This window comes from Crotalus tigris, unplaced genomic scaffold, assembly GCF_016545835.1.
Source record: "Crotalus tigris isolate CLP2741 ecotype Arizona unplaced genomic scaffold, ASM1654583v1 scf7180000017625.6296891, whole genome shotgun sequence".
NCBI classification, from domain to species: domain Eukaryota; kingdom Metazoa; phylum Chordata; class Lepidosauria; order Squamata; family Viperidae; genus Crotalus; species Crotalus tigris.
This window is the reverse complement of record NW_024096520.1, coordinates 2,820,046-2,843,130: the sequence shown is the minus strand read 5'-3', so window position 1 is coordinate 2,843,130 and position 23,085 is coordinate 2,820,046. Positions and strand designations below refer to the sequence as shown.

The following is a 23,085-nucleotide window of genomic DNA, read 5'->3' as shown; positions in this document are numbered from 1 at the left end:
TGGCCCATTTCCTTCCCAGGTTTGTGAAGTAAGGAGAAATCATAGGCAGACAGAAAAATAGACCATCTCAGCATTCTGGGGGAGATGATCTGGGGAGTTTGTTTACGTGTGGTAAACAGTCCCAACAAAGGCTTATGGTCAGTGAAGACCATGAAATGCCTGCTATATAAAAAATCATGGGATTTTTTGATTCCAGCAACAACAGCCAAAGCCTCCCTGTCTATTTGAGCATAATTTCGCTCAGCAGAAGACAAGGTTCTGGAGTAATATGCAATAGGAACCTGAGTTCCGTCTGATCTGAGGTGGCTTAGTATTGCTCCCACCCCATAAGGAGAAGCATCACAAGCGATGCACACAGGAAGAGATTCATTGAAATGTGCAAGTACGCTGTTAGACGTGAGTAAGGCCTTGACCTCATTGAAACTTGCTTCGTGTTTTTGTGACCACTGCCAGACTGCCTGTTTGTCCAAGAGCCTGTGAAGAGGCTCAGCTACACTAGCCTTGTGTGGGAGAAAGGAGTTATAGAAATTCAGAAGGCCCAGAAAAGCCTGTAGTTCGGCCTTAGACTTTGGCCTAGGGGCATGCATAATGGCTTTCAGTTTGGATTCATCAGGGTGAATCCCAGTAGCATCAATTTTGAATCCCAGAAAATCTGTAGAAGGCACCCCAATTTTACATTTGTCCTTCTTAAGTTTGAGGCCCGTTTTCCTGAACCTCAGCAGAACAGCCCTTAATCTCTCAGCTAAGTTGTGTCCTGCAATTAAGACATCATCAAAATAGGGGCAAACCCCTGGTATACCCCGTAGTATATTTTCCATTACGCTTTGGAAAATTCCAGGAGCGACATTTACTCCAAATTGTAACCTCTTTACCTTGAATGCCCCCCTATGGGTCACAATGGTCTGAGCTACAGCAGCAGCAGCATCAACAGGCAGCTGTTGATACGCCTGAGCTAGGTCAAGCTTTGCAAAAACGCGCCCCCCCTTGAGGGAGGCCAGAATATGACTGACCAAGGGGACAGGATAGGCATGTTGCTGCAATGCCTTATTCAGAATGCATTTGTAATCTGCACAGATGCGAATGTCCCCATTTGCCTTAAGAGGCGTGACAATGGGGGTCTCCCAAGGACTGGAGTCGACAGGTTCTAGAACTCCTTGCTGAATCAATTTGTCCAATTCAGTGTCAATTTTATCCTTTAAAGCAAAAGGGACCCTTCTTGCTTTGATTCTAATAGGGGTGACATTGGGGTCTAACTTCAGTGACACAGGGGGTCCTTTGTATGTGCCCAGCTGAGGGCTGAAAACATCTGCAAATTCTTTGCAGACTTCTTGTAGGTCGAGTGTTTGCAAGCTATTGAGCCCTGTGACGTGTATCCCCAAGGCCTCAAACCAATCGAGTCCTATGAGACTTGTTCGTTCACCCCCTACTACTATTACATCTAGTGCACCTTCAAAATCCTTATACTGTACGTTAAGGGTGGCCTCCCCCTTAACACACACTCTGGAGTTTTGAAAGTCTGTTAACACAATGTTGGAAGGCCTCAACTTGGCCTGAAATCCGCTGCCAGAACAAATCTTCCTAAACGTGTGCATGGAAATGATCGAAAGTGCAGACCCCGTATCCAGTTCCATAGCCAATGGAACCCCTTGTAGCTTCACCTTAAGTGACAGCTTTTTCTTAATGGGCTTGTGTGTGCCTGTCCTATAAATGCTTCTTCGCGAAGCGCAGAACCCCACCCTGTTTTGGCTGGGAACCCTGGTACCTTTCAGGCGCAATTCTTCCTGAGGTTGTACCTTCGGACGGCCCAGACACACAGCTGCAATGTGTCCCTGCTTTCCGCATGCCCTACAGATAGCGGAGCGGAATCTACAGTCGGTCCTCTTGTGGCGACCTCCACAACCGAGGCACTTGGGAAGAGCTGAAGAGCTTCCTTTCTGTTTTCCTTCTTTCGTGGGGTAGAGACGGTCTACTTCATCGTCAGGATCCTCCTCTGGGTTCCTTTGGACTCCTTCCTGGTGCACGGACGCAGCCTCTGGAGTGCTTTTGATCGGCCGCATGTTCTTGATGGCGCCGCCCACTGCCTCTTCTGTAGTAACCTCTCTCAAGGCATCTTGGAATGATAAGTCTTCTTTGGCAAAAAGTCTCTGCTGTAATTCTCTATGCCTTAGTCCGCATACAAATCTGTCTCTCAGCCGTTCTTCTAGATCCTTGAACTCGCAGTGTTTAGCGGCCTTCCTCAGCGCGGCAATGTATTCTTTGGCTGATTCTCCGGGTCGCTGATCCCTCTGTTCGAAGGTGTGTCGCCACGCAATGACGGACATCTTGGGCTGGAAGTGCTCCTTTAGTAGCTTTTTGAGATCTGCGTAGCTGACAGATTCTAGAGATGCAAGTGCTGCTATGTTCTCAGCGATTTCGAATGCGTCTTGACCGCAAACGCACAGCAAGGTGGCAGCTTTTAAACTATCTTCTCTTACTTGATTTACTTTGAGATAGTTTTCCACCCTGGCTACGTAGGACTCCCATCTTTCCGGATGCGAGATGTCGAATTCTAAAGTCTTCCAATTTTTGCCATTTTTGTAGAAAAGGAAGGGTCTATCAGCCAGCCTACTCCCGATTGCTCACTGGATTGGCGGGTAGCTGCCGAGTCAACGCCGTTCCTACCGCTCAGGACTCTCTCGGGTAAGCTTACACCTGTCTTCGGTCGATGTAAGGCAATCCCATCCTCGTGCCAGTGTTGCGTCCTTCGCGAAATGGCAATGACACGAGAAGCAGTTGTAGTTCTCAGGAACTTCTTTATTTCTGTTCAGCATACTGGTTACAAGACGCCGACAACGCCCAAAACTCCCGGCCTCTTATATAGGCCATTCCTGGGTCAGTCTGCAACTTTTGGCGCGCCAGCACTCGCGCATGCGCACAAGTACTGGCGACAGCCTGTCTGGTCCCGGGCAGCTTGCATCTGCCCGGGACCGCTTGCAATGCCCCGAGCCTGCTTCCACAGGCTCAGGACATAACATAATCCTTGACCTATGACCACAATTGAGCCCAAAATTTCTGTTGCTAAGTGAGATAGTTGTTAAGTGAATTTTGCCCCATTTTATGACCTTTTTGCCTCAGTTGTTAAGTGAATCACTGCAGCTGTTAAGTTGGTAACACAGTTGTTAAGTGAATCTGGCTTCCCCATTGACTTTGCTTGTCAGCAGGTCGCAAAAGGGGATCACGTGACCCCGGGACACAGCAACTGTCATAAATATGAAACAGTTGTCAAGCATCCAGATTTTGGTCATGTGACCCTGGGGATGCTACAATGGTCGTAAGTGTGAAAAACATTCACAAATCACTTTTTTCAGAGCTGTTGTAACTTTGAACAGTCACTAAACAAACTGTTGTATTTTTATTAGACATCAGCAAGCACTTTACAAATGTTAGCTGGCAAAATGAGATAAAAATTAGGCAAAAGCTGGAGGGGGGAGGGAGAAATACAAAAAACCAGCCACAGATAAAAGAGCAGAGGACTTAATAACAAAAATTGACATTTTTATACCTATGTATTAAAAAGTGCAGAACTTTCCATAACAATCCTGTAGATAATTAGCATGGACAGTTTCAGATAGAGTAGAAGGTTATTGCCATTTTAATCTTTTTATGTATATAACAGCAGCTGAATAGAGAAGGAAAATAGGACACCAGGTGATCCCTCCTCTATTCTTCACTACGAAGGGAACTATTTGGTGGATAGGAATGATGCATCCAGCACATAGCTTTGAGAAGTCATTCCTAGCTCTAGAAATAATTTGGCATTCTTTGTCAGCCATATCTGTGTGAATACATAGCAAGATATGCATGTCATTATGACTGTAAAAATTAATGTTATCCTGCTCTGATATTGACAGTTTTTTCACTTGTTTTGGATATGATTAATGGCATTCTGTTTGAAAGCACCCACATATATAAACCAACAACAGGAAATCTATCAGCAAAGTCTTGATTGTTTTCAGACACCTCTAATATTCTTATCAGAATTCTGCAGATCCGCTTGCCTCAGTCATGGTTCCCAGAATCAGCATCAGAGTTTTTTTTCTCTCCATTTAATAGTCATTTCCAAGCAACTGGCTGAAACATTGTCCTGAAAAAGCAGAAGTTTCTGTCATTTTTACATGGTTTAACTTTAGAGAAAACATCAATGTTTTTTGAAGATACCACCAGAGAAAAGTATTTTTAAAGAAAATACAGTAGTATAAGAATAGTATGTAAAAATGCAGAAGAAGGCTTTGTTTCTGCTTTCTCTGGCCTTTTTGCAAGTGATTGCATTTCTGGATGTGCCCTGGGAGAGAAAGTGCACTTAATGAGAATATGCCATATTTCCACTGCAGAATTGTTGGACTCCAACCCTTGAAAATGGCACAGGCAACACACAGAGAACTCTGTGGGAATTTAAAAATGACAGGATTTCTACTTTCAGAGAAGGCCTAGTCAAGCAGCTGGGACAGAGATTAATAGCTTTTTCCTGATTAAAACAAAATCTAGCAAGGCCTAACTCTTCTTCTGCTTAAAACATTTTAAGATTTATACTATGTGCACAAACATATGTATATGAAGAAGACCCTATTTGTAAAGAAGAATGTATTTTAGTTCTAATACAAGTTAAAGTATTGGGACAAAAACAGTTTTGCTGGATATACATACATACATACATACATACATACATACATACATACGGTTGATCAAGTGCCTTTTTAAACTCTATTATTTTTTAATCTAATGTATTATCAATTTGCTAATGCTCTTCTATTGTAATTGATACTGATCTCTGGAAGTCACTGAAAACATTTAAGACGAATGGACATGTTTAAGATAAATGTTTCTTTAATAATTGCCTAAAGTAATGAACCATTAGTGCGTGAAATAACAAATTGTCTTCAATTGTACCTTGATATACTGTTGATGGCCCTGTATAGTATAGTACAGTATAGTATAGTATAGTACAGTATAGTATAGTATAGTATAATAATATAATATAATATAATATTATAATATAATATAATATAATGCTATACATTAATATATATGTGTGTGTGTGTGTGTGTGTGTGTGTGTGTGTGTGTGTGTGTGTTTTCTGAGGTTTTCGCGGGTGTTTGTATGTAGGTCTTTGGTTGTTCGGGTTTTCTCCCGCGTAAAATTGGAAGTGTCTTGGTGACGTTTCGACGAAGTCCCATTCATCATCTTCAGGCTGGTGTTTTCAGCTTCGTGCTTCGAGCAGCAATGTATAAAGATATATATATATATATAAAGATCTGTTGAGTTCAGTGCTTAGGCCAAATATCCTGAAAAAAATAAATTAAAATACAATTTAAAAATAAATTTAAATTGAATAGATATTATAAAACTATAGTTACATGAAATAAATACAAATCCCTACTACTGAAAAATTCCTTATGCAAAAAGCAGCAGCTGCTAATGAAAATGCAACAGTTTATTAAACCTGCCGATGTAGAACGGATGGGTGAAATATATAGTGATGCCCTTTCTATTTCTGAGGCACTGTTTTTCTGGTATTATGTAAAATCAATATCTGCTATGACTGAAATGTAATTATATGTGGTAATCAAATGACTTGGACTAAGGGATATTGCCAGAATTGTCAGAGGTGGGATAGTTTAATTATTTATATTTCTTACATTAGCTATTTTCCACAGTCAGCATTACTAAATGACAGTTAATATTTTAAAGAAATAATGAAAACATCCCTTATATTTCATGATGCTTCCACATAATCTACATACTACTAAATCTTTAACTTGATGAAACAGTACATCATAGAACAATAATTCTTGAATTTAGGTACTTTAAAAGTACTAACTTACAAAATGTGTCTAAAATCTAGGACCCAGCTTCCGGTTTTGTGCTGTAGCTCCAATAGCCGAGGGATCATGGGGCTCTGCACCCTATGGCCGATTCTTTTCAGTTTGGGGACCTAAATGGGCCTAAAGACGCCCCGGAGAGGCGACAAAGAAGGAGGGAAGCCCTGCCGATGTTGGATAGATGGTGGTCAATCCAGTCATTCAGGGAAAGTCCTCCAGAAACCAGCAGAAGAAAGGCTAGATTCACTCCAGAGTCTAGCCCAAGCTACAAGCAGCCAAAGCCAAAAAGCACTAATTTAAGCTTAATCGTAAACAACGTGTTTGGAACTGGGTAAGAATATTGATTTTTTTCTCTTCTGCTTGATATTTGATTTCCTAGAGAAAAAAAACCCAAGAAGCAAAAATACTCCAAAAGTGAGAAGGAGGGGGATTCTTGCCCCACCTTCCCATAAAAGGAAGCAGCAAATTAAACTTTTATGGGGGACAGAAATATATTGAAATGAAATGAATATAAGACTTAAATCTGGATAAGTTTGAAATTGGTGGGATTTGTTAAGATTTCCTTTTCAAAAGATTATTGATGAAAACAGAAGAAAGTAATTGTTTTGAAAACTGAAAAAACGAACTGGTGCTGACATTTAGTGGTGGATGAAAATATACAACTGTAGTTACTCTAATACAGGAACTGACAGAAAGCACAGTAAAAGATAACTTCTTTTTGTGACCTTCAATGTCTAAACAGAGAACAGCTGCAACAAAAAGAAAACATTTTGACTTTCCTGGATTATAAATACTTATAGAATTGTGACTCTAGAACTGTTTGCAGAGAAAGGAAAACTTTGGTTTTTGGCTATCATGGAACATCAGACACCTGCAGAAAGAATATATCAAGAAAAAACAAATACTTTCCAGGAGGAAATGTATGCTATATTGCAACTAATTCAAATGACAATGATTTCAAACCACGAGGAAATTAAAAACAACTTTGAACATATCTTCAGTTTAACCTTACAACAAAAAAACCTCTCAGAAAATAAAAACAGAATAATCAGATAAAGCAGACACTGAACATAAATCAGAGGAAATAGATTTAAAGATGGAATCCAATAATGGAAGGAATTATGATTTAACCCAGACAGAGAAAAACTTGCAGGAAATATTGGATATGGAAAAGATAATCTACTCTTCAAGATTTCAAAATAAGACTGAGGACAAGAAAAAAAGATTTGACAAAATGGATTATAGAACTGTCAGGAGAACTATGAGAACTTGAGAGACAAAAATGATAAGGGAAATTAAGAGACAAAGAAAGAAAAAGATTTTCAATAAATACAAAGGGGTGAAACCCTCCCATAAAAATATTTTATTGGATTTGTCTCCTGTACCTACAACAACATCTACAAGACTATGGGAAGACTTTTTGGTCCAGCAGAGTATACTGATTAGGAAAGATATTTGGCAAAAAAAAGAGATTAAAGTTAGAATTAAGAAATTGGATGATGGGACCTATCAGATGGAATATTTAAAGATTAAACATTTTTTTGAATTATGGTTAAAAAATAGAAAAATTCTGGATATAAATGTATTTTAGTTTAAGAGAGATAGGGCCCTCAAGTAACATAGTAGTCTATCTATCTATCTATCTATCTATCTATCTATCTATCTATCTATCTATCTATCCATCCATCCATCCATCTATCTATCTATTGTGATATGAGAAATATAAAAATGTTGGGATGGTTTATATGAGGGAAAGGTTTTAGATATTTAAGTGTAATTGATCTTGAGAAAATCTTAATTGACAAGAATGTTCTGAATAGACTCAAAAGATTAGATGATTGGATGTATATTTAAAGATTAAACATTTGTTTGAATATGGTTAAAAAGAATAGAAAAAATTTGGATAAAATCTATTTTAGCTTAAGAGGGATATGTTTTTTAAGTAGTATATTATTTCCTTCTTTTTTCTTTTCTTTTTCTTTTTTAAAGATATGAGAAATGTAAAATTGTTGGGATGGCTTGTATGAGGAAAAAGATGAAATACTTAAATGTAATTAACTCTGAGAAAATCTTAACTGCAAGAATGTTTTGAACATTGTGGGGAAAACAAATCTAAATAAGAACTTTAAAAACAGGGCTTATGATGAGGTAATTAAGATGATCACTTAGAAAAGAAGCTTTATATTGATGTGGTTGTTAAATACTAGAAAAATGTTTATATTCAATTGTTATCTATCAAAATATTAAGAAATGTACTAATATAAGGTGGGTAAAAGAGAATATTACTGGAAGAAGAGAAAATCAAAGAAAGCTACTATGTGGATTATGGAATTATAGAAATTAATTGTTATGGATTGTTTTTAAATGTAAACCCAGACAACACACTGTTTACCAACTATTAAGGTGATTATGTTAAAAAAATCAATAAAATATATTAAAAAATAAATAAAATCCAAGACTCATGACTCCAGAGGAAATGAAATTTGGAAAAGTTGTGGCTACTTCAGTACTGCTGTTACACTGCTGGGTTACTTTTGTGGTTGCATGATCTTCATTTTAAATGTCCATGACAGTTTCCCAGCCAGTCTTGCAATCCCTACTTACCTGCCTGCTGGACAAGGAAGGAAGGGAGAAGGGAAGGGACGGGGAGGAAGGAACCTTGTGCACCCTTCCCAGTCTATGCCCCAGCTCTATGCACTCCCCAAAATGTGCCACTCTTTTGTTTTCCTGATCTGTGCTCCCTCTGGTGTGCCTTTCCTGACTTGCAGAATCTCTTCTCCAACCCCATGACCCTCCCTCACTCACAATCCTCCCCACATGCCTTCCCCAAACCTTGCAGCACCTCTTGGGCACCCACACATACCCTTCCCAATCTGTGCTGGCCCCCTGCATGCCATCCCTGACCTGCACAGGTACCTCCTCATGGACCCTTCTCATGGACCCAAAATGCCAGAACTGGCCAGTTCACACTATTAGGATTGTGCATAAGGTGCAGGCAAAACTAAGGCAGGCAGGCAGACAGGCAGGGAGGGAGGGAGGGCACTGAGGGAAGAATGAAGGGAGAGTGGGAGGAAAGGAGGGAGAGAGGGGGAGGGAGGGAGGGAGGGAGAGAAGGAAGGAAGGAAGGAAGGAAAATAGTGAAGAGGGAAAGAGAGGAGAGAAGATAGATCTGATGTGCGTTTCTGAAACAAAATGAAAAAAGACATAATAAAAATGACTAAAAGTATTGTTACTTCTTGAGTGAAGTAGATTTAATTAAGAATGAAAATGCTAAAGTGTATGATAGAAACTAACTAGCATAATAAGTGATATTAATAAAGATAGAACATAATATTGTGCTGTAGATTCTTGTCAACTTTTATAAGTCTCAGATTTCATAGTTTAAGTTAGTGAAATGTTCCACTTAATAGTCACATTGGAAAAATCAAAGATATGGTTTCAGCTCAGAAGATGATTTGGAAGATAAAAACTGCTTTGTTAATTAATGGGTTAGTGGATGTGAGACCAGAAAATTTGGAAAAAGTTATTGGACTACTTGGAGATTCATGAATGAATTGGAATGGTGATTGTTTACTGGAAGCTGCTTAGAGAAAGATATGTTCATTTCAAATATATAATTTCGCTATATCTGTTAATACATGCACATAGGAAAGAAAGAAATATAAATCTAAGTATCATTCAATCTTTTCATAATGAAAAATTGAAAGAATTATATAAAGGAATCTGAATGTGGAACAGATCGTTTTTTAATAGTGTCAAAGGGGGATCTTGGAAAAATGAATATGGGAAGAAGTGAAAGGAATTAGAGCAAAAGCAGAATGAACTGCAAAATGAGAAAGAATTGGTTTTGTATAGAAAAGGATTGAAAGATGAATTAATTTTACAATAGAATAAATGGAAGGAAAAAATGTGGAAGTTGCATGGAAGAGAGTTGAAAGAATAAACCTACAAAATGTCACAGAAGCCTGGATGCATGAAGAAGAGTAATTAATGAAATGATAAGTTAAAGATGCTTGGAATGAGAAAATGCATGTGAAGGAATGATTGCTGCAAAAAAATCATGATAGGAGAAAAATATTGTATAGCATAATAAAGAAAAGCAGATATTGGTAAGTAGAAAATGAATGGAAACAAGGAACAGGTTTTATTCATTGTGGGAGAAAAAGAATATTTTTGCAGAAATATCCTGTAAAATACAAGTTTGATGGAGGAATGTTAGCCAGTGTAACTGTAAGACATTTCTTGACTTTAAATAGAAATATTCAGAAACATAGAAACAGGTGCTATAGAAGTTAGTGTCCAAGGGGAGAAAATGACGGAAGTCATAAATTCTGTGAAAGCACTGGAAAATGCTTAGGCTGCATAAGCAGATAGTTCAACTGGAGTAGTGTTACAACATTAAAGTGTGTGTGTAGTTTGCTTATGATGTAACTGTACAACTTGCTTAATGAGTGTATGAAGATTACATCTGTGTTTGACAATTAGAAGAATGCTGTTATCGTTCCATCATACTGATGCAAAAATAGCTGGATCAATGCAAAAACCTGAAGGAGGTTAGAATGTTAAGTGTGTCTGGGAATGGCTTGGCAGCAGAATTTTGTTCAAAGGGTTACAAAGAAATAGCAGTGAACAAAATTAGGGAAGTACTGTTTAGTTTTAGGCAGAGGACCATAGGCCTAACTCTTTTCATTGATAAGTGTATGAATGTCAGAAATAAAGTTTATTGCACATTTGTTGATTTCAGAAATTGAATTTCCAGAAATTGAATTTGAATTATGGAATGTTTTGCATAAATAAAGAGTTCCAAGTTACTTACTGAATGTGATAAGAATGGTTTATGTTAGAAGTAAACCTCAAGCAAGAATAAATGGAATGTTTAGCAATTGATTCAACTCAGACTAGTGAATAAGACAAAAATGTATAATCTCTTGGCTGTTTAATATATTTATGAATAAAAACATAAAAATGCTGTGGAGAAGGTAGAGATGTACTGATGGAGATTCAGATGTTTGTTTGCAGACGGAGTGTTGGCTGAGATTCTGAATTATTTGCAGCAAATGTTAGATTGATTGTATAATGCAGCAGTGAGCATGTATCTGAAAAATAATGTATCAAAGTGCAGCGTAGTACCTGAGAAGAAAAATAGAATTAAATGGAGTTAAATGGGTATGAATAGCATACTTCCACTTACTTTGTTACATGGAATAGAGACTATGTGAGAAGAAACATAAAAATAAATGAAAGGCAGTGTGAATGGGTCCTTAGACCAGAAAAGATATGATGAAGGCATGGGTGATGAATAAATATGACTTGAATACAAAAGTGTGTGAACATTATGAAAGAAATATTGTGAGAATTAATGAATGAGAACTGAATCACAAGCCAAATATATCAAGGAAGAGTTAGTGGACTGAGAAGGAAGGGTAAAACAAGAATATCACGATCATGAGTTGCTGTAAGATCCTCAAAAAACAGAACTGAGAAATTTAGAAACAAAGAACAGTATAATAAATGTGGTAGAGACAAGGATTGTTTGCAAGGATAGGAAGACAGGAAGTATTATAGTAAACAGATAAACTAGATGTAGCCATATTTCCTCTCTTTTTCTTATTTCATGCCTAGGTTTTTTTTAACTTACTATTTATGACTCTCTTTTGCATAACACTAATATCCCAGAAGGGAAAGCTGTGTTGCTATGTATGGCTTATGATTCTGCTTTCCTCAGAATAATTTCCTTTTTAAACTAACTTGGAATTAGCTCTTGGTATTAACTGGACTTAACCATTTTGCCTCATGATAATGATAGTAAACCATGAGGTTATTAAAAGAACTGACTACCAAGGTAGATTGATGTGCTCGGAATTACAATCAGTTGGCGGGAGGGTGGGGGGGGGATTCAACGTTTTTTCAAAGAATGGATTGGGAAGAGTTTTAAGGGTTAATTAATCCTTCTTGCCTTCCTGTTCTCTGCATTATCATGCTGGGGAAATGTAATGCTGGGGCAAACAGGTTTAAGGAATTCCTCAGTTTATCTGGACTGACTTTCACAGTTCTCAGGAGTTATATAAAGCTGTCCACTGAGCAAGTAAATAGCACCAAGATGGCTTGTACAGTTTCAGTCATTTATGATTCTGTCACTTCTACAATTTACGATCACTGCAGCCTCTTCTAGTTCAGTTTAAGAATGGCAAAGAAAAACTATATTTTAATGTTACCTATACAGAGAAGTCTCTTCTCTGCTTTGTATGCCTTTTTTATGAAATGGAATTTTACCAGAATACTCATAAGAAATATTGCTTTTTAAAAGCAATATAAATGTATTTTGCTAACAATCCTAAAATTTATTTATATACATTTACTAGATGAATGGCAGTTTGCTTTTTTTGTTTTTGTTTTTTGCATTTCTTTTTTATCCTAAGTCTAGAGATTTGTATAGCTTCCACACTCCAGTTATTTTGGAAATAAGTAAAAACATGGTTCTACATCCAGGCTGGGATAAGATGATTGCCAGGTTTTGGCTACTTTTTGCTGGTTTTTAGAATGTTTGATTGTTTCACTTTTCCAAACACATGTGCTTTTTTAACTGTCTGGTTTTCTTTCTCTTTGTATGTGTTGAAAGCCACCCAGAATCTCTTGGGAGTCAGGCAGTCTCCAAATAGAATGAACAAATAAATAACATAACCAAAATCCAAATCTAATAACCCAGCAGCAAAACCATAAAGCATTTTAATAAATGATGTGAATTTGGATAGGTCTCTGAGAAAGTGAATGTCGTTGTGGTGAGGAAAACTAACTCTCAGTCTACATACCCATTCTTTGCACTTATCAAATGGATGGGATTTTTACATTTTACATAATCTCTGACCACTGACTGCTGTTTGGGAATGGTGAAACACATTCTTGTGTTCTGCTGAGGGTTTATGTTACACTGATGAATACTCTGTTTTTAGATATTGTTTTATAATTTTATCAACGGTCTTGTGCACATTTGGGAAAGCACCCCTCCTCCCACATTCATTAAATCTCTTCATCCAAAATGGAAGCTTGGTGGGGAAAAATTCACTAAAGTTTCACCATCTACTTTCCCCTGTATTTTGCAAAGACTGGATAGGAACTTTACTATTTTGCAATGTTCTTCACCATTCTGCTATATTTATATTATCCTCATTTGCCCCTTTGTACCATCCGACATGGATGCCTGTGAGTTGAAAATTGCATCTGGCCTTAGCAGCTTAGAAGAATGTCTTCACCTACATTATCTAGAAAGGCTGTAATGACAAGAAGTGCAAATGCATCATTTATGAATTATAGTAGTGCAAGTTAAAAGTAGGTCAAAGTTTCCTGAGAGAAAATGAAAGTATTTACAGTATGTGTAGAAAGCTGGCCTCATACGTAAATAGCAAGATATACAGTTCTCATTACACTGAGGTCAGTTAGGATCTCAGTTTAACACAGATTAGTGAAGTGAGGCATGATACACAGGTGTAGGCCGAATATTCAGATCCTTACATGTAACATAATTTCTTATGAGGAGCTTCAAAACTATCTTCAGCATTACCTTTTGGCAAGCATGTTTAGAAACAACAAAACAACAAAACTGATTATAAAAGGATGTCCCAATTTTGTATTGCATACAAGTAGTAGGATTTATAGAAGCATGGTCAACTTCATTATTCTGTGTAAGATTTTCACAGGGTTTGTTCTTTTCATTTATGGTGAATGACATTACTGCTACATGCTTCAGCTAAGTTCTCCCTCCTTCCATCATGTACAAAAATCCAATGTCTTTATAGGCTTGTTTTGCTCCAGACCTAAGGGACCAGTGAATGAAAACAATTTTGAGCACCAGTGATTCTTGTTGCCTTCAGGCCAACTTCTTTCCTCCCAAGTTGTTATTTGAATTTTGAGACAGAAAATGATTTTTAGAGTCCCAAAGGCTCTTGCTCATTCAGGTGTCTATCCCTTGGCTCATTCCCAAAATACTGAAAAATCAACCTCAACATTGTTGTCTTGACTAAGATGACTTATATTCTTTCAAGATGATTGTGTTTTGTTTGTCAAGATAGTAAAATAAAAGAGGTTTCCAAAGCAAACATAGCTAAAATGCCTTTGTGCAGGTTTCAGAGACTGAACTGTGGAACAATATTCTCACATTTCCTACTTGCAAAGAGAGAAATATCAATACACAAATGTAGATGCTCAGACCTTTTAGTCTTTTCCCAGAGCTATGAACAAGGGACAGCTAAACAGGAAAAGTGTGAGGCATGAAATCACATAGGACTATTTCTTAATGAACTCAAAGAGTTGGTATAAATGACAACTTAATTGAAAGGCCTATCCTAAAATTTGGAGCAGTTTCTATAAGGAAGGGGAACTATCTACATAGATGTCTCTTTCTCCCTCCCTTCCTTCCTTGATATGGGGGGGAGAATAAACATGCTCTAGCAAGAAACTAGATCTTCAAAATTACTGGGAATATGTTGTGATTAATTTTACTTCAAAGAATAGCCCATGTCAGTGAAGAACCCATCTATATGCAGAAAACCAATTAAAGGTTAGTAAGAATGATATTTTGTCAATAGAGTAAAAATAGTAGTTTGTTTATCAAGCAGTCTCCTTTTTGTGCTAAATAATACAAAAATACTTGTAATTGCTTAAATAAATTGCCTTGATTATAATTCAAAATTTGTTTAAATTTTAGATGACCTCTGCAGTAAAGTTGTTAGAAACTATAGCTCATCAGAAAGTCTGTTTTTCAGTCACAGGAATGTGCAAAAGTAGGAGGCAAAAGCCTTCAGTATGTACCTGATTAAGGTCTGGTCAGTTTCAGGCAGCAGAGAGAAGATCTTAATCAACTCATTAAGGTTACAGAGCAGAGCTTGTTACCTTGCAATTAGCATTTATTAGCAAAGTGCTGCACTGAGGGAAAAAAACTGCTTAGAAAGAAATATTAAAAATGCCTGACACTATTTCATTGTAAGGCTATGACTGCCAAATGGAGACCTTATGAAGAAAAAAGAGGGCACATTTTCCTTTTGCCGATAATCTTGTAACCTTATTTTTGAAGCAAACCTACTGATTTCAATGGCCCTTTGTTTCAATAAACATTCATAGGAGTGGACTGGTCATAAAAGACACATAATCTCAAAATATGAACATACCAATGCAAAAATAGGACTCGTCTGAAGTAGGAAGGGCAACATAATAAATTTCAGTGTCCTCCTTGTTTAAAAAAAATATGTTTGTGAAAAACTTGTGCTCAAAGAAAGAGCAGGTGGGATGTGGGTGTTTATCCTTTTCCCACACCTTTTTCTGCACCAATTTCCCCTCCTCCATCTGTCTTTTCAAATGCAGACAAACTGCATGTTTACGAGGTAAAGCTAGATTGAGGGATGGGGGATTGCAATCTAGTGCTTGATATACTTTTAGCTGGAACATCTAGTTCCATCTTCCTTTGTGCTGATACCTTAGAACAGTATTTGCAGCTTTTTTGCTAGATAAAACAATTACTAGCTTACTAGGTCAGTAAGATGAAAAGCCTCTCAGATAAGATGCTGTTTCAGAGACTGTTGCACATATGTGTGACTGTACAATGCAAATCATAGGGAATGTTTGGTTTTGCCTCTATCAAGGCAAAGGTGGTCTTGACAGAAATAATTAGCATGTCTTTTGTTTTTATTTATATTTCTTGATTTATTGTAATTATTCTAATAGGATAAAAGAAACAATTGACTATTCACCAAATGAAGACAAATTAGCTCACAGGTGTCTAACTGTTCATAGAAATAATATTTTTTCTCATACTAAAGCCATAGAACAAACATAACATTTTCTGACTGGCTGTAATTCTCAGGCAGTGATCTTTCTGAACACGGTCACCTGGTATCTTAACTTGATGGATAACTCTGGAATTAGACTGTGACCTCCTTGTTGAATCATTTTGTTTATATGATTTTGTATTTATCAATGGGATCATCATTGTTAAAAAAAAGGGAAACAGTAGGGAGTGGGAAAATCTGGTGAGGAGGCTGTGTGTCACTTTCTTGTCTATGGATTCTGATCGGCCTTATAGATAACTAGACAACATGTTAGGTCATTCTTTCCCCATATAATATAGGCTTGCACCATTTCTCCTTCCCTCACAACCCTCAGGAGAGCCCCAGTGAAGCTTGTTCTTCTTCCTGTTTGACTGACTCATGGAACTACTTGCCACTTTGCTGAAGCGAGGGGGAACAAAAGGAGCAATGGACCACAAGAAAAGCTGTATCTCTCTATTAAGGACATTCTGGTGTGTCCCCAAGGACTTCCTTTTTCCAGGGAGGAATAAGACTGCAGCATCACCCAGCCAACCTTAGCTCATCACATTTTCCCTCATACTTTCTCTTTCCACATATAATATAGGTTTGTGCTTTCCCCCCTCCCCTCACAACCCTCATGAGAGCTCCATTGAAGCCTCCTCTTTTAATTTCTCCTCCTCCCACTCAGCTGATCTGTGGAACTGCCTGCCATTTTGTTGTGTGGAGGGTGAGCAAAGGGGTTCATGAAACTGAGGAAAACTCTCTTCCTTCTCCCAGTTCCAGCATATTCCCAAGGGTCCCCTTCCTCCAGGAGGAAGAGAGCATACTCATTGACTGTTAGCATCCTCCAGTCAGGTCTACTTTGCCAGCAGGCATTTGAATCATTCCCTCATTCTTCCCTCATGGGCCAATGCCATGAAGAGATTTCCAGTTTCAGCCTTGGTTCCAAAACAGCCAATGGCTGCTCACCTATTGGGCCTTGCCACCAATTGATTGGGCACAGAGGCCAAGTCAGGTGCTAAAGAGGATGGGGATATGCTCCTGCCATCTTCCCTTGTGCCATGCAACCTTCAGGTTTCTGAGAAGTGTAGGTGTAGTTGGATGGCATGGTGGCTCTGAAGTGGCCACAATTGTGCCAAATTTCACTCCCACAGGAGTGAAAGTATGGATCCCATATTTTGGATGCATTCTGTAAATTAGTCTATTTGAGGTATGTTGATTCAAACAATATTGTTCTACGATGCACCATTTTGCCCTTTTGAAGGTTGCAAAATATCAAATAGACATAAGAATTTAATAGTATGAATTAGATCTGCTTTCCAAACAAGTGCATATTCTTAACAGTAAAGACAATATTCAAATGCAGTTTGAGTGTGATTGTATAGATAGTGCTATCCGACACCTGTGTTTATGAGTCATTTTGTGTATCCCCTTTAGCTTTTAAAAGTGAAGTGGAACTGAGCTATGGGGTGAGCATACTCCAACTGTGATAGAAAGAAGGCCTGAATGGGCTGAGAAACTATTAGAATTAGATCAGAGAAAGTAGAAGGATACAAGGGTAAGGATGGGTTTTTAGAACTGGTATGTTTTTAAACATGGAGAGGATGTGAACCTTTTGCCACTTTTCCAACTGTCTCTGTTAACTGTAATGTTCTCAGTTGTTGGGTTGTTGTTTTTTTGCCATTTTGCAAATCTTATTATCATGCAGATTTTTAAGACTACAAGTGCTTGCTGAGGGAAAAGAAAGTCGCCAGTTTATAAATAATTGCAATTATTTAACCATGTTGCGTATTAACCTTATATAGCCACATTTTATCTTGGGGATTCCAATAATCAACAGATTTGTGACTCCTAAGCAGCCTCAGATATTGCTATGTCATTAGTATATTACTCATGGGAGGGGTTGGGATAATTTATTTATTACTGTTTAGCCAAAATATGCCACAGTTTTTTTTATGTATTTAGGGAGTTTACCTTTACTGAGTAAAGATGTACCTTGTTTCTATTCCAAGTGCACAACCAATTGAAAAAATACCACATCTGTTTACCTTAGAAAGATTGCTGGGCTTACAATCTTTTGTAGTTTTAAGAAACTAAGGGCAGAAAGTGATAGTACTGTGCCCAAATAATGTGATTTTTGTACATTGCTACTGGTATAGTTCTGCCTTTGCCAAAGTATCTTTCCAGGTAAGATAAGCAAGCTGAATGGGCCACAATACATGGACTTGATTCATTCTTGTAGTTGCTGTTGAAGTGAAGCCTCCATTGAGACTACTTTATGGCTGGTGTCACAGCACCTTGGAAGATGATCAGAGAGACAGGCTGTGTTCCTGAGATGGTCAGATGGAAACCATCAGAAATAAGAACCAGCTCATAGAAATACACATGCTCGATACATTAGAGGAAACAATAGCAGCCTTCAGATAACAGCTGCCAAAAGGACAAATGACCTGCAACAAGAGACCCATGAAGAGATACAAATATGCTTTATTTAGTTTAATGAGTGGTAGACATATCAGGCACATCAGAATCTGCAGTTTAATAACTAAATCTGGCATTTGCTGCTGATGGGTTAATTCTGTTTTATTATTGTCTTCTAGGTTAAAGAATGGCTATGTTTAAATTGCCAGATGCAGAGAGCTTTGGGAATGGACATGACTACAGCACCCCGCTCCAAAAGTCAGCAGCAATTACATTCTCCTTCCCTTTCTCCTTCCCATTCCCCTGCCAAACAGCCACAACCACAGCCCCAAGCAGTAACAGGACCAGAGAAACAACCCGGAACTATGCAGCCAGGGCCCAGGCCAAGTGCTGCAACCATGCAACCCCATTCCCCCAAACATCCCCCAGTCTCACCACAGAGAGAAGTACCCAGCCAATTCCAGCCAAAACCTGCTGCTCCTCAGGAAGTGATGAAGTCTTCCCCTCAGCATCAACAAGCAAAGCCTTCATCCATTGATCAGAGAAAGATTGTAGGAGACTCCCCAGCTAAGACTCCAGTCCCTCCTGCCAGTACTGGGGGGACTCAAGAACAAACCCAAGAGGGCCTCACCGGGAAGCTTTTTGGATTTGGAGCTTCCCTCCTGACCCAGGCAAGCACACTCATGTCTGTCCAGCCAGAGGCCACTCCATCAAGTCAACAGTCTCCTGGCAAAGTGCCTCCAAAAATCGTCTTCAGTGATGCTAGTAAAGAAGCTGGTCCTAAAAGGCCAAGCACTGGTCCTGGAATGCAGAGTAAGCCTGGAACTGTCCCAGCTGCAAAGCAAGCGAAAGCAGAACAAGTAACTAAGCCAAAGGAAGTGCCGAAAGAAAGGGTTTTATGCCCCCTCTGCAAAGCGGAGATAAACGTGGGCTCTGGAGAGCCTTCCAATCATAATACCTGCACATCCTGTAAGCAGCAGGTCTGCAACATGTGTGGATTCAACCCAACACCTCATCTGGTAGAGGTAAGAAGGGTTGGGCATATTTTAATGTACTTCAATGCCTCCTCGTGCTAGTTCTTAAACATTACAGTATATTTCCAATGGTCTAGAAAAATATATATAATAAATGATCAGGATTTTATGAATTGATTTTAAGGGGCAAGTTGCCATTATGGCAGTAAGAAAATAAAGGCATAATGGAAGTCATTTGTGCAGATTTTCATTTTGTTACAGTTGAAATGGAACTTAGTAAAATTAATCTGTGGAATTTTTCTTTAATGGTAAGGGAACTGGCCAGAATACAATGACAGCGGGAAATTAGAATAGAATAGAGCTGGAAGCGACCTTGGAGGTCTTCTAGTCCAGCCCCTGCTCAAGCAGGAGAACCTATACCATCTCAGACACTGTCTAGCCTCTTTTTAAAAATCTCCAGTGATGGAGCGCCCACATTTTCTGGGGGCAAGCTATTCCAATGGTTAATTGTCCTTACATTGACATCTTCAGATTGAAAGAGATATCAGATGTATATTTTGGCCTTGAAATATGGCAGTGAGTCATCTGTCATTTGATAATGATTAAAGGTGTCAGTTTTAAATGTGACCATGACTTGTGTGTAGATGATGTCACGTTTGTTTTCAATAAGGGATCCAATGTGAGATGAATAGCAAAATGGCCAGGAAGATAGTATGTCTGTTTTCTTTATCTATAAGTGAAACAATTCACATGAAAAACTAATCAAGTATTGCTAGAATCTGACATATTGTTGTATTGAAAAAAAAAAAGCTGGCACAGCAAACGTAACAAAGTTATACTCATCGGTAATACTTTTTTTATCCTCTTTGTGAATATAGATTAGCCCAGGCATTAGTTTTACATGATGCTCAAAACATATACTTTTCTGTCTCAAAAATTGAGAAAGAAAAGTAATTGCCTATTCCACAGTTTAAATGAATGCTACTGCTTTATTTGTTTTGCAGTATTAGTTTAATACAAAAAAGAATGGAAAAATAAACAACACAGGAAGTTATAAAGAAAGAAAAAACTAAAAAAGGTCTTTCAGAAAGAACCAAAAATGAATGGTATTATTTTGTAATTATGATTCTATAATTAACTTTGCTAGAGGGTTCATTGGACTCCGTTAGATCAAAATGGACAAATAATGGCCTTTCAGTCAACTCATCCTCCAGTAATGAAACTCAGGAGGGACAGTTGGTTAAATCCCAAAGCAAACACAACTCATCACTCCCTTGAGGTTAAATAGCTGGCATCTAAAAGTTTGCTGGATGATTTTATTTTTTTTAATCTTCTCAGGAAGCAACTCATTAGGAGAAAAAGAAACAATTTTAAATCCATTTTAGGGTTGTGGAATATAATCCTCCAAGATGCCAGAAGGATTTGAAGCCACACAGATGTCTAGGTGTAGTGAGTACTTGAGTGAAACTATTATTTCATTTCATTTCAAATATGCTTAAGGCCTTTGCCTGATTCCCTGAGAGTCATTCCCCATTCTGGATGAGCTGAGTCATTGTTCTTTTGTTTACACTTGCTCTTTGAATCTTAATCATTTCCTTTAAACCCAATACCCACACATATTTTTCTTTGCTGTTCTTTATTTTTAATAAACTAAATACTATTATAAGAAGATGTTTTAGTGCCAGCTTGTTCCCTGGAGATTATAAATTGATAACAACATCTCAGAAGGCCTAGGTCTCTTCACACTGTCTGCCAAAATCTCACTTAAACCGCCCTTATATTTTTATTTCATTTTTCATTTTCATTTTTAAAATTTATAAGCCGCCCCACTCCCGCAGGACTCTGGGCGGCTAACAATAAAAGCACCATATAACATGACAAAACAGACAATACAATAACAGTCATCCAGGGGTCAGATTTTATAAACCCCAGGCCTGCCGGAAAAGCCAGGTCTTAAGCAGCTTTCAGAAAACCAACAGGGTGGGAGCGGTCCTAATCTCCGGGGGGAGCTGGTTCCAAGACGTGGGCGCCATCACAGAAAAAGCACTCCGCGGCCCCGCCAAATGGCACTGCTTGGCCGACAGGACCTGAAGGAGGCCCAGCCTGTGGGATCTAACCAGACGAAGGGAACTATGAGGTAGAAGGCGGTCTCGCAAATAGCCTGGCCCTGAGCCATATAGGGCTTTAAAGGTAATAACCAACACCTTGAATTGGACCCAGAGACCAATAGGCAACCAGTGCAGTTCACAGAGGATAGGTGTAACATGGGTGTACCGAGGAACACCCACTATCACTCGCGCGGCTGCATTCTGGACCAACTGTAGTCTCCGAATTTTATTTATAGACAAAAATCTTAACTAGATATTTTCCTTCCTTTAACCTTGCTCCTGAAGCCCTGGTTAGAGTGGTTAGTTATGTATTCAAGATGGACAGTGAATAATATGTATATATTACTTATATGTAAGGGTGTAAGTCTATACATATGTTGTATATAGTATGTTTTAAATGTGTTATGTATGTGTACACTTTGAAAGGAAGCAACTACATTTCATTTTTAATGTGTGCCATTGTGCCCACAGGAAAAATGACAATAAAGGTTTATCTATCTATCTATCTATCTATCTGTCTGTCTGTCTGTCTGTCTGTCTGTCTGTCTGTCTGTCTGTCTGCCTGCCTGCCTGCCTGCCTGCCTACCTACCTACCTACCTACCTATCTAAAAAAGATTCATTCTAACACACATCTGAGTCTACCTCTATATTTTAATGCTCAGGTTACAATACATTTTTGATTTGTAGATCATGATTTCCTTTTATGTCAGAGGATCATATCAGAAATGACTCTACAAATGTGCCTGTTTTTGTTAATACTATCTTGTAAAGCACAAGGAGCTAGTATAGGTGATGGACTCTAAATTAGCACTGAAGCAGCAGGAAGGCAGTGCAGTAGGTGTTGCAAGTACCTCCAGAAGTGGTGAATGCTCCAATACTGGAAGTTTTTAAGAAGAGACAGGACAGCCATTTGTCTGAAATGGTGTAGGGTTCCTGCCTGAACAGGGGGTTGGACTCGATGACCTCCAAGGTCCCTTCCAACTTTATTATTATTATTATTATTATTATTATTATTATTATGGATCATCACACAGTCAGCCAGATGTTCAGACTGGATTTGGCATTTTGTCTACCTATCGAGTCCTTACCCAGGACCTGGGATAGGCAGATGTGGATGTTTTATGGTATTACAGGTATCGTTGCAGGATGGAAGCAGTTCCTAGTAAGGCCGCCTTTTGCAATTGACTAATGGCAAATTTGTCAATGCCAATGGTGTTCAAGTGGTGCTCCAGTTGTTTTGGGATTGCACCCAAGACGCCTATTATTATTATTATTATTATTATTATTATTATTATTATTATTATTATTATTATTATTATTTCTGTTAGCTCAAATTCTACCTTGTATTTCTCAAAAGGGAAATAATGCTAGTTTGACATTTCATGTGTAGTGTAGTGCATGTAGATGCATCTTACAGACATGTAATGTCTCACATAACTTTAAATTGCTACTGGGCAAATTTTGCTAATGTTAAACAACTGATCCATCCCACATAGCATATCAGTGCTGAATGTCAATGATGTAGGCTGGGTAAGAACCTGAAACTGCAAGATAAGAGTGTATTGTATATGCCTATATCTATAGAAGAACAAGGTATCCCTAATTTCTTTAATTCCTTCCCCACCCTAGAAGACTGGAAGTATTACTTTCATTGTGGATAACTAATTAGAGTACCTCACAATGTTAAAGGTAGCATAATCCTTAGGGCAAGGCTGTATATTTTCCAGCCTTTAATTTAAAAAAAAATAAAAGAACACGCTATGCTCTTATTTACAAAACAAATCTGCATTGATAATCTTTGGATTAAAGATTGTGTCAAACAGAGCCAGAGATTCTCTTGGTTCATAATTACTACCAAAACACACATTTGGGTTTAAGATCTAATCTGAGACACAATAGAAGAGCACAAAGGATTCCAGTTGGCCA

The 23,085-nt window shown here is 38.2% G+C and overlaps 1 protein-coding gene across 1 annotated transcript in view; it reads left to right on the top strand.

Annotated features, from left to right (window-relative positions):
• Positions 1-23,085, top strand: part of LOC120303805 (protein bassoon-like) — a 191,019-nt gene that overhangs the window by 53,214 nt on the left and 114,720 nt on the right. The window contains exon 3 of the mRNA XM_039333635.1: positions 18,256-19,101. Coding sequence (XP_039189569.1) covers positions 18,256-19,101 — 846 coding nt within the window. The remainder of the gene's footprint in view (positions 1-18,255; positions 19,102-23,085) is intronic.